We start from the raw sequence: 11,905 nt of genomic DNA, 5'->3' as shown, positions 1-11,905 counted from the left end.
CTTTATGTTAAATATCTTCTCAATCTTTACACTAATGTTTATAATATTTTTGTCAACTTGGTATAAACATGATTAAATTATTATAAATACTTATAATATTTTCCACAATTAATTTAATTGTTGGAAGAATAGAAGAATTGATTGATCTTTTTTGAGCTCTTAAAAACACTAAAAAATAAATCTATATACATTGTGTTTTATTACTAACAAAATAATCCACAAAAAAAATAGTATTTTCCATTGGCCTTTATTTATAATAATTTTTTCCTTCGCTAGATATACAACTAAAGAAAATAAAAATTATAAAATAGCAACATATTATAAATAAAAATATAGTAAAATACATAAATAAATAATTTTTAATGATTCAAAAAATGAAGAGGGATTTAATAAACTTAAATAAATTATTTTAAGTTTATTAAGAGTTTATAAACCTCATTAAGTTTTTAAAATTAAATTTTCTGTTGAGAGATAACTAATTCTTTATTATATGTTAAAAAACTCATAAAGTCATGAATATATATATATATATATATATATATATATATATATATATAGTTATGGCTATATAAATTTAGTCATTCAGTCATTTTTAAATGTATTATTTTTTTTTCTTTCCATTTATTTTCTAAGTTGTAGATTATTATAATAATATACACTATTTTCATTAACAAAACTAGATATAACAGAAGAATTTTAAACTTTGTAAATAGAAGTGCATGTGGGGCATCGTGGCAACTTAAGGATAACTATAATAATGTATATTAACTTTATATTTTTCCTTGATCATAATTAATTTATTACTTATTTTTGTAAATAATGGAGTTAATAAATAACAAAGATTTTTTTGATTTAAAAATGTTTTACATAGAACTACATTGTATAAGATGTTTATAAACTTAAAAAAATAAATATAAAAATCTAAATAAACTTTACGACTAATGTATCAGAATGTTTTTTATTAACTTGGCATTCTAATTATTTTCTTAAGCCAAGGGCATAAAAAATAAATTAATCATATAAATAGGTTTTTTTATACTATTTTTTAGAATTAGTTATTTATTTCCATATTTAATATCTAAGTTGCATATTTTTGAATTACAGATATCCTTTTATAAAGTAATTCAAATGAGATAACTTAAAATTTAAAATTATCATCATATGGAATTAATTAGATAGACTATAATGTTTTTGAGTATGACATGCTATAACTTAAAATTGAAATCTTTTTTTTTATGTGATTTAAAATAAAATTCTCACTATGATTAATAGTTTAAATTATAGAAGTTATAGTGATATTAATTAGTCATAACTATAATAAATTTGCCACTGTGAAAGCCAAGTGTACGACTACAATGTTGTATATTAATATTAGCATAGTGGGATTTTGGTAGCCGTTGGATTGATTTCAGTTCGGACCATTTGCTTTGTATATAAGATACGGTTTTTGGGCTAATTGATATGCACATTTTTTGTATTCCCTTTCTATATTCTAAGCATTCATATTGGTGGAGATGAGGGGCACTTTTTCTTATCCTTGAGGAGTGCTTGGATTTGAGATTTTGATTTAGATATAACTTTTGTATCGTCTAGATCTAGTTTTTTCCATTTCTTTTCTTTTGTTCTTTCCTTTCAGGATTTTGGTTTCAATCTAGTTTTTTGTATTGCCTAGATCTACCATTTCCTTCTATTATTCTTTTCGTGTTAGTTGATACAAGTTTGAGTTTATCTTTTATTGCATGACTTGTTGCCACATGTTGCCATCTACACTTGCATCGTGTGCCGGAACTAATTTTCATTCTTTATAGCAATAGCCGTACATATGCATGTGCACGGGATGAGGTGGACTTGGTTGTGCGTGTGGGTGATCTCGAGCTTGAGTTGCAGTCATTGTGAGTGGTGCCGAGTCAAGCTTTTGACCTCATCTTTGGTATGAATTAATTGCAGTGTAATCATGCCAAGTGTGACTTTGAGGCTTTTCCCCTCTGTCTCATGTTTCTTTATGTTTCATCCATTTCTATCACTTCTATACCTCTTCGTCCCTCTACTTCTACTTTTGTTTCCATTACTTTTGTTCCCCCACTATTTCCTCCTATGTTTCTATCTTGTTCTGTTCTTCCCTTTTCTGATTCATTTGACAATCTTTGTGTTGCAGCAGTTGACCGGCTCATGAAGGAGTATTCTGATCTCTTTGAATTTGACCTATCGTCTAGGGCCAAGATTGCCACACGTTATCTGATTCCAACCAAGGATGCTTGTCCAATCAAGGTTCCTGTTTGTCGTCGGTGTAGCACATGTGATCATGGGATGAGATTTAGATATACTGTTACCGTGGATCCTTGGAACCTTGGGAGATAAATGGGGATAAAATAACTACTAAGGGCTCTCTCATCAAGCAATTGCCCCTTTTCCAGTTGGCTTAAGGGGAGAGAGATAAGGTGCGCTACAGTTGGTATCGGAGCAAATGGCACGGGTTCGATTCCCATTGATTAATGGCTACTTAAAAGTATAATATACCCTTGAGCAAGGTATATTCCTACCCCTAAATTTGAAATCGTATGTATTGGGCATCCATATGTACATCCTTCCTCTTGTGTGGAGTATCCACGGACGAAGGTATCCACCGTGGGACTGCGGTACGGGTGGATGACTAGTTGCCTCACAATAGAAGGATTGGTAGATTGAGTGCGGAAATGGAGGTGTTGGTTCCCCTTGGCTCAGTAGGGGTTGTTAGTCAATAGTCAATGTCTACACAATGGAAGGATTGGTAGATTGAGTGCGGAAATGGAAGTGTTGGTTCCCCTTGGCTCAGTAGGGGTTGTTAGTCAATAGTCAATGAGGACATTGACATCTCTGAAGGGGGGGTGAGTGTAGCGCATGTGATCATGGGATGAGATTTGGATATACTGTCACCGTGGATCCTTGGAACCTTGGGAGATAAATGGGGATAAAATATGATTTTGATTTTATGTGCAAATGTCAAGGACATGTTGGAGAAGGGTGTTATTCGGAAGTTGTGGAATCTTTGGGCATGTGAATCTCATCTTGTGATAAAGCCTGATAGGAGTATTTGTTTCTGCATCGACTATTATCCATTAAACGAAGTGACGATCCTAGATGTGTACCCTCTTCCTCACACTACTGATCTTTTGGATTGTCTAGGGCAAAGTTGTTGGTTCACCAAGTTAGATTTTGCTTCTGGGTACTGGCAAGTACCGATGGCCGAAGAAGATATTCCTAAGACTGCTTTTTGTATATCATTTGGTTTGTATGAGTTCTTGGTGATGCCGTTTGGTTTAAACAATGCTCCACCAACTTTCCAGTGAATGATGGATGAGGTTCTTTGCAATATGCCGGAGATGACTGCTAATTTCATTGATGATGTCTTGATCCACTCAGAGGGGACATGGGAGGAGCATGTTCGTGATTTTTGTAAAGTGTTGGATCGGCTATGCGACTTTGGTTTAAAGGTGAAGCGGTCGAAATGCATGTTTGTGTCCAAGGACACAACTTATCTTGGGTACCATATTTCTCGTGAGGGTTTGCAAGTTGATCCTGATAAACTTGTGGCTGTTCTAAAGTTCCATACTCCGAAGTGTGTGAATGATGTGTAGCCCTTCTTGGGCAAGGTGCAGTATCTCGGTCGTTTTGTGGATCATCCTTCTAATCGCACTGCACCGTTGCGAGCGTTGCTGAAATCATCAACATCATCTTTCATCTGGTTTCTAGATTGTGAGCGGGGATTCGTGGATCTCAAAGAACTATTGACAATTCCTTTGGTTTTGGCATATCCTGACTACACTCGACCTTTTATTTTGTGCGTGCATGTTTCTAACATTAGTCTTAGAGGTGTGTTGATGCAAGAGAGCTCAAGTGTGCTTGATCAGTGCCATCCTATTGCATATATAAGTTGTATGTTACAACCGGTGGAGATGAACTACTCCACGACAGAGAAGGAGTGTTTAGTAGCAATCTGGGTTTCGAGAAACTTCATGCATATCTATATGGTTCTTGGACGTTACTTGAAGGTGACCATGCTGCTATTACTTCATTATTGAAGCGGAATAACTTGGTTAGTCGTACTGCTTAATGGGCTTTGAAGCTTTAGATATATGATTTTGATGTTGTTCATTGCCCAAGGAGTTTTATGGCTGATGCTGATGCCCTTTTTTGAGCTCCTCTTTCTTCTCCACTCTCTTCTCATGTTTCTGATAAGCTTGTTGTTCTAGCATCTGTGGATTTTCTAAATGAGGATTTTGTGCCATCTGCTGTTGCCGTACTTGATGTTCAGTGTCCACAAAGCACAGAGCAAGATCTACCTTCTCTTGATAAGGTTCGCAAGGCTTAAAAGATTGAGCCGTGGATTCAAAGGCTTCGAGATAGGTTTGAGAATCCTACATCACTTGCTGATGACTTACTTTTTCCGGCATTTACATTCTCAATATCACCTTGAAGACGGCCTTCTTTATTTTGTGGGGATAGATTCTGATGATCATTTACGGTTGGTGGTGCTTTCTATCTTTATTCCACAGTTTCTTTATGCTTACCATGATTCTCCTGTTCTAGGTGGGCATATAGAACATCGTCGTGTAGCCAAGAAGCTGCACAGGTTTTTATATTGGCCGGAGATGCAATGTGATATTATCCGGTATGTGCATAGTTGCGTTTGGTGCCAAGCTCGTAATATTCCTCCTTGTGCTACGGAAGGACAATTGGAGTCAATTGCAATTTCCCATCCGTTTGAGTTAGTGGCGTTTGATCTTATGGGACCTTTTCCACGATCGGCTGCTGGCAATGAGTATGTTATTATTGTTTTTGACTACTTGACTTGTTGGGTGGAAGTTGGTGCTCTTGCTAGCGCTTTTGCAACTTGTGTTGGATACTTCCTTCTCAATCAAGTGGTGTTCCAGCATTCTTGTCCAGAGCGGATTCTTTCAGATAATCATCCCGCATTTATGGTTGAAGCATTTCATGTTTTGATGTCTCTATTGGAGATACACCACACTTTCACGAGTGCTTATCATCCACAATCAGACGGTCTGGTGGAACAACTCATTCGAATATTCAAAGGGATGATTGTCAAGTATGTGAACTTTCAGCATTCGGATTGGGATAGTTATTTGCCATCTCTTCGGTATGCATATGTCATAGGTGTGTAGAGTTCTATTGGTGCTTCACCATATAAACTCTTATATGGTCATGATCCAATATTACCAACGGAATTGGGTTTACCTTTGCGATTGTTATGAACTGCTGATGTTAAGTTGTGGGATCAATATTTGACGAGCATTCTTCCACTTGTCCAAGCAGAGTCTGCAGAACACTTAGGCCGTGTACAAGTGGGACAACAACAATATTACAACTTCCATCATCATTCACCTATAAAGTACAAAGTGGATGATTTGGTGTTAGTTTGTTTTCCCCATCTTACGGTACGTGGTTTATCTAAGGGGCTCCTTGCGCAGTGGAAAGGACCATATCAGGTGTTGCAACAAGTTGGATCACAAGTTTATGAGGTTTGGAATGATGTCCAACAGGCTGATCCTCCAGAGATTGTGCATGTGCAGCAATTAAAACGCTTTATACAAAGGGATCAGGAGCAATTAATACCACCTACAAATCTGCCCATGCCTCCTCCTGACATTCCTCCAGATCCTAGCCTGTCTACATGAAAACCCTGATGGTTTTTCTATTATTCCAAGAGGAGGGGATGATACGAGGGCCACTACGATGCCATATATTAATATTAGTGTAGTGGATTTTGGTAGCCGTCGGATTGGTTTCAATCCGGACCACTCGTTCTTATATATAAACTAGAGTTTTTGGGCTAATTAATATTGTATTCCCTTTCCACCACAACATATAATGAAATTTTCTTTAGTGTGAATACATTTCTTTTTTAGATATCCTACCTCAAAAATGTAAATGCCAAAATGGCAAATCAAAACCACTCAATATCACAAACAACACAAGGCACATTCATGCATACATGCTCGTCCAGAAGATTTTCCCACCATAAACCTTAACCCTTAGGGCTCTTGGCAAGGAGCATCCATCGTTGGAGGCATCATGGAATATGTCTTAGTGGCCGCTTCACAGCTTTCAATGGGAACATTGGTCTAATCTCCATGGATTTCTTTTCTCTCGATGTAGACTTCTGTGTCACGTACCCAACGCATCCTCCAGGCTTGGCACAGTGCTACGGAAATTAGCATAGTGGTTCTGCTCATTGGGACCATTATAGGCAAGCCAGTGAAGTTGCTGTCATCGGCATTGAAAACATCACTTCCAATGCTCCTTCCTGGCTAACAGGTAGTGGGCATGTGCTTATGATCCTGTCCGTCGTCGTCATTGTTGCTCCACTTTCCCTGGTGGAAAGAATGAGACAGGTATAGATTTCACAATATTTTTCATTGTGATTTAACTTCTCCAATGCAGCTTGAATTTTTTGCAACTCTAGGAGCATCGATTGTCATCTGACTGCTCGTCGTAAGGGTCATAGGTGCTATCAGGTTCAAGCTTCCTGCGGTGAAAAACGGAAACTGTCGGCTTCACAACTATAGGCAAGTTTCGATTGTATTTAGTCATTCTTTTTATCTGAGACATATCAGTGGATTCAGGCTCTATCACTCAAGCTATTTCGACATTTGGTTTTGCATTTTACGTACAGCCAATGATTGGTGATGCCCTTCCTTACTGAAATGCCCGTTGGTAAAGTTGGTGTGAAGCTGATCTCCAGTTGTATCGCGAGGAGTCGGGGGTGCCAACGTTGAAGTACCTCTTGATCTTCCAGAGTAAGGAATGGACTTGGTAAAACCTTTCAGTGCTTAACCTCGTGGACTCGTCGAATAACGCAATCGTGGGAAACGACGGATCCAAGCACACAGGATCGACTCCGAATGCGAGCTTGCAAATGCTGTCGAAGGCGAACCGCATGAACACGTCTTGCAAGTTGACTCGTCGGCCACAAACGCTTGCAATCGTTGGAAGCAGCCTCTTTTCAATCTTCTCGGCCACAGAATCCATGAGGTAGTCGTGTAGAGACCTCGTAACTCGCAAGTTTTCTCTGCAGCTTCCACAGGCCAGCGTCAGCATTGAAGATACCATCTCCAAGAAGATCTCTCAGCGTGTCACACACATAGTCTCCCTTTGGATACTTGTCGACGTTGATCTTGAGGATGTACTCTACGTTCTGAGCGTTGGACGTGAGCTTGAAGGGCTTCGCTCCTCGCTTCAACGTGATGGTGTGTCCGGGAGACTTGACAAGGCACTCAGTAGTCCATTTGAGAATCCTGCCCTTGTTTTTCAGCAGCTGAGGCATTGTTCCCAGAAGAGGATACATTCGGGGAACAAACTCACCATTACCATGTCGACTTTTCAGGTAGAACCAGACGAAGAAACCAACACAGGAAATCAGCAAAGCAGCAGCTAAAGTACCTTACTCCATATCTCGCTGCCGCAGCACCGAAAAATAAGCGTCTCCTCTCACCTCCTCTCGATACAAGAGCCTCTTGGTTTGTTTGGAAGTAGATAGGGCCGGCAAATGCGGTATATGCTTCATACTTTCGTTTTTCCTCTATGTTCTACTATTTGCAGGCTACCAACTCTCTTGGACCCAGCCTTCATCGTTAACGTTATACCGAGAACCATGTTACTTCGTTATGCTTTGACAAGAGCCAGAAGAACCCATCGCGCCACCATCATATCCCCAAGAACGAGGACGAATGTAAGATGAAGCGAGAAAGTAAATCCTGGCTGAAAGTCAGGACTTACCAGGACTGCCATCCTATTTTTCTAACCTGCTACTTACCACCTATACAGCAGTCACATACGCCATTGACAACTTCCAACGCCTTGCTTCTCGGAGCCCCTCTTGAGCTTTCAGACACCGGATGGATGCTGTCAAATGCAAACCGCAAGAACACGTCCTGCAAGTCTAAACACTAGTTTTCTCTGCATCCGGTGTCCACCAGCGTTGAAGATCCAGTCTCCCAGTTCTGCGAAAGTCAAACATAGTCAAAGCCGTAAACAGCAAAGCGGATGAAATGTTCCTAACTCTTTTCTTGCTCGTAGCATTCGATCACTCTAGAACTTATCTTTTAAATAAAACACGTATTGAAAGCACACAACTTATTCAGCTACAATTGTTGCTGCAATAGGAGACGATCTGGTGTTGTGTTCTAACTCTAGCCCTGGGAACCAGAAGAAATCCAGCTAAAATTTGGTCAGCTATGCTAGGTACGTTCCTAAGATTATCACAGTTGCATGCATCTTGTTCCTTCTAAATCTAAAGACAATTTGCATAGGTTACTGTGACGGAGTGACCACCCTCAACATATACGAGTGCATTAGAGACGTGTTGAAGTCGTGAATTTTTGTTCAGTGGCAAGTTCCCCTTAAACAAATATTGCATTATTCACCAGTTTCCAAAATGGTACACATCATTCACGAGCTCCGAGCTCCGGAATTAAGTTGTTCAAAACTTCTTTCCTTCAGTTGACTCCCCATATGTTTGACTGTTTGCTGAACTTTGAAAATGTTGAATTATAAAAAAATTTCATGTCTAAAGATTTGGAATATTGGCACCAAATTTCAGACTAACGAAGCTTGGGAACAACGGGAAGTCCATCTTTCATGATCAGCGTCATGTTGATACCGTAGCAAGGCTCTTCTTTTCCCACCACCAGCTCAAACTTTGGTACCAGAGCCGCCACCACATACTTCATCTGTAGCATGGCCATCTCTTTGCCCAGACACACTCTCGGCCCGGCTTGAAATACAGGAAACTTGAATGGACTGACCGCGACGAACTGGCCATCCTGGATCCATCTCTCGGGCTTAAACTCGAGGCAGTCCTTCCCCCACAAGCTCTCCATCCTTCCCATAGCGTAGACGTGATACGATACCTTCATCCCCTTCTCCACGCAATTACCATCCGGGAGAACGTCCGAGTTCTTCACGACCTTTGTGTCAATCGGTACTGGGGGATAGAGCCTCATTGATTCGCACAGAGCTGCTTGCAAGTAGACCATGTCCCGAAGCTCTTCGTAAGTGAATGGCCTGTCTGACCCTTTCGCGACTATACTCCCGACTTCCCTGATGATTTCCTGCTGAACACCTGGATGATTCGAGAGCAGCCAGAAGAACCACGAGAGTGACACCGCTGTTGTGTCCTTGCCGGCGAGCACGAAACTTATGATGATATCCCGCAAAAACTCGTCAGAGAAGCTCGTCGAGTCGAGTCCAATGAACCTCGAGAGCAAGTCCTGGTTGACCCTTCCTTTTTCTTCTCGCCGCTTCTGGACCACTGACACTGCAAACTCGTTCACCACATCCAGCACCTCCTTGAGTTCTCTTTCCGGTCCAACGTTGAGAGCTCGCATTAATTTCCACACCAGAGGATGGATCTTTTGGAACCGCAGCGTGCTAAGCGTCGTTGCCTTGTCAAATGCCTGCGCGAACTTCACCTCCGGAAATGATGGATCCAAGCACGCCGGATCAACACCGAAAGAGAGCTTGCAAATGTTGTCGAAGTTAAACCTCATGAACAAGTCCTGTAAGTCGATCTCCTTCCCATCCCGGGAAACACTGGCAAGAGTTGGCAGTAACCGGCTGTGAACTTCGTCCGCCAGGGAATCCATGAGGAACTCCCTCAGTGACCTCGTTGTGAACTCGAAGCTCGCAAGTCTCCTCTGAATCTTCCACAGCTCCCCGTCGACATTGAAAATACCATCTCCCAGCAAGTCGGTCAGGCTCTGCCTCAGGTGTTCTCCCTTGGGATAATTCTCGAAGTTGGTCTTCAAGATGTGCTCCACAGTTGCGGGATTGCCAGTGATTTTGAAAGTGCTGCCAAACCTCCCAGTGGTGAAAGTATTGGAGGGAGAGTTGATCACGTACTCTGTCGACCACTCGAGAAACCTGTGGCTGTTGCGAAGGAAGTCGAATACATTCCCAACCACTGGATAAAGTACTGGACCACCTGTTCGTTGCGAGTCGGCTCTTGATTGAATCGTCCTCCGGACTATCCAGCCCACCGCTGCCGCAAGAACAAAGCTCAAGCTCCACAACATACCTTGGTTCATGCTGAAAGCCCAGAAAAGGAGTGACGCATGTCAGTCGCCCTGACCAGTTAAAAACCCAAGTCACGAGGGAAGAAAAGCCAGCCAAAGGAAAAGATTCGAAGAAGCTCCCTTACGAGAAGAGACACGGCACGCACTTGAGACGGTGTAGAGGCTCGTACCAGTGGATCTGAAAGTCACCAAGTCAAGTCATTACAAAAGAATCTAGATTTCTAGTACCTTGTTGAAGTTTGGAATGACCCATGTTTTCTGTTGAGACCGCTCTGTTTCCACCACCCGAAACTTAACTTTTGGAACCAGAGTTGCTTCATCTGTAGACATGTCTTGACTCGAAACTTGAATGAACTCGCACTGATCCATCAAACTCGAGGCAGTTCCCACACTAACATTATCTGACGACTGTAGTATCATATGGGAGGATACAGCCTCACAAGAGTAGAGCTCGTCGTAAGAGAATTTACCTTCGCCAGAAGAACCAGGAGCAGTTGTGTCCATCCCGGCCAGCAGGAACTGATTAACTCGATTCAGAGGTTCTTACTCAAAGAGCAAGTCGTTCAGATCAAGGAGTGAATTCTTAGAAACTGGAGTTGCTTACGTATGGTCAGGCTTCATGAACTTTGCGTGAACCCAGACTCGCTTCATAGGAACTTTAGTTTTGTGATTCACCAGCTTAATGCAGCAGTACTCCAGTTCAACCTGGAAAAAGAACAGACAGAATAATAATAACAAGGAAACAAGCCTCGTTTTACCTCGAGCAATCCAGCACCCGTAACAAGATCACGCACGGCTTCGCACGAGAAGAAATACGACAAAGTACCATCGAGACGGCGATAGCAATTAGCAGCTACTTTTTGGTCTGCTGGAAATCTCAACATCGTCATGTCATACAAGCCTGTAAGCTTGCCACTGTGAGTCTTACTTCACGGAGAAATAGCATACCATAATCTCGAAAGAGAAGCATTCCACCGGGTCGGAGTACAGAGCAACATTCTTTGAGAAGGTTGCTCATTTGATCCAGATCTGCCAGCGCGGAAAGAGCGAAAATCTGAAAAGACAAATCAGTTTTAATTGCAAGACAATTTCAGGCTTACCAGCGTGATGAAATCTGCTCCTCCTTCGCAGCAGCTTACAAGGAAGCTCTTGATACCAAAGTCGGAGGCTCGACAGGCGTCACAAGCCAGCCACGCCGGAAGTGCCTCACAGGAAGGATCGCAAACAAAAGTCCGCAGCCTCGACGTTGCTTGCTCATTCAAAGCTTTATCTCCCATTTTGTTTGTGAGGCTCACGGCAGCCTCACTGAGGTCGCAAGCATACACTTGCTCTGGAACAAAATACGTCCTTCAGTAAGAGGGAATAGCAAACAACATCAAACCTCAGGATCGGAATGGCCGAACTTCCAGCTCCACATCCAAGCTCCAGAACAGTGAACTCTTGATTAGATCTTCCAAGCTCAGGGAACTCTTTGAGAAGACACCTAAGCCCGTAAGGCAACAGTGCAGTGCTGATGCTTACTTTAAAGAAGATGCTTTGAGAGTGTCGGCTGTGAAACTTCTCCCATGCCAAGGCTGCAGTACAGGCATGCTCGCTAGAAATCGCTACGCGAGCCAAATCCGCCAAAGGCAAAGAGAACAAGCCATTAGGAAACAATATAATGTAAGCCCAACCTGTGCGCTTTCCACCTCTTCGCGCAGATCATTCCAATCAAAATCCTTGGAGTAGTACGCGACTTCTTCTTCCATGAGACCTAAAACGAGAGGCCAAATAAGAGTTGAATTCAATGTAAAAATCGCATTTTCACCACAAAGATGCTGGTTTTTTGCAATTTC

The 11,905-nt window shown here is 41.6% G+C and overlaps 3 protein-coding genes across 5 annotated transcripts; all 3 read right to left on the bottom strand.

Moving 5' to 3' along the window:
* Positions 1 to 6,456: 6,456 nt before the first annotated feature.
* LOC9663213 (cytochrome P450 94B3) lies at positions 6,457 to 7,321 on the bottom strand. Its single transcript, XM_024681230.1, has 3 exons — positions 7,158 to 7,321; positions 6,698 to 7,066; positions 6,457 to 6,523 (listed from the first exon to the last, which is right to left on the bottom strand). The coding sequence occupies exons 1-3, from the start codon at positions 7,319 to 7,321 to the stop codon at positions 6,457 to 6,459; spliced, it is 600 nt and encodes a 199-aa protein (XP_024536998.1).
* A 1,190-nt stretch (positions 7,322 to 8,511) lies between these two features.
* On the bottom strand, positions 8,512 to 10,669 carry LOC9663212 (cytochrome P450 94A2). 3 transcript variants are annotated; one of them, XM_002961660.2, is made up of 3 exons: positions 10,299 to 10,669; positions 10,196 to 10,248; positions 8,512 to 10,121 (listed from the first exon to the last, which is right to left on the bottom strand). In XM_002961660.2, exon 3 carries the CDS (start codon positions 10,080 to 10,082, stop codon positions 8,598 to 8,600), a length of 1,485 nt encoding a protein of 494 aa, XP_002961706.2. In that variant the 5' UTR covers positions 10,083 to 10,121; positions 10,196 to 10,248; positions 10,299 to 10,669; the 3' UTR covers positions 8,512 to 8,597. The 3 variants fall into 3 exon arrangements, with proteins under 3 accessions (XP_002961706.2, XP_024541248.1, XP_024541234.1); XM_024685480.1 differs by having other exon boundaries at positions 8,512 to 10,248; positions 10,299 to 10,461; positions 10,541 to 10,669; XM_024685466.1 differs by having other exon boundaries at positions 8,512 to 10,248.
* Position 10,670: 1 nt separating this feature from the next.
* LOC9662524 (methyltransferase-like protein) lies at positions 10,671 to 11,818 on the bottom strand. The gene is made up of 5 exons (XM_024681224.1): positions 11,744 to 11,818; positions 11,592 to 11,644; positions 11,210 to 11,417; positions 10,999 to 11,124; positions 10,671 to 10,775 (listed from the first exon to the last, which is right to left on the bottom strand). The coding sequence occupies exons 1-5, from the start codon at positions 11,816 to 11,818 to the stop codon at positions 10,671 to 10,673; spliced, it is 567 nt and encodes a 188-aa protein (XP_024536992.1).
* Positions 11,819 to 11,905: the final 87 nt, after the last annotated feature.

The sequence above is a fragment of the Selaginella moellendorffii genome, unplaced genomic scaffold, assembly GCF_000143415.4.
Source record: "Selaginella moellendorffii unplaced genomic scaffold, v1.0 SELMOscaffold_1, whole genome shotgun sequence".
In the NCBI taxonomy this organism is placed as follows: domain Eukaryota; kingdom Viridiplantae; phylum Streptophyta; class Lycopodiopsida; order Selaginellales; family Selaginellaceae; genus Selaginella; species Selaginella moellendorffii.
Note: the sequence above shows the minus strand (reverse complement) of the source record. Positions and strands in the feature narration are given on the sequence as shown.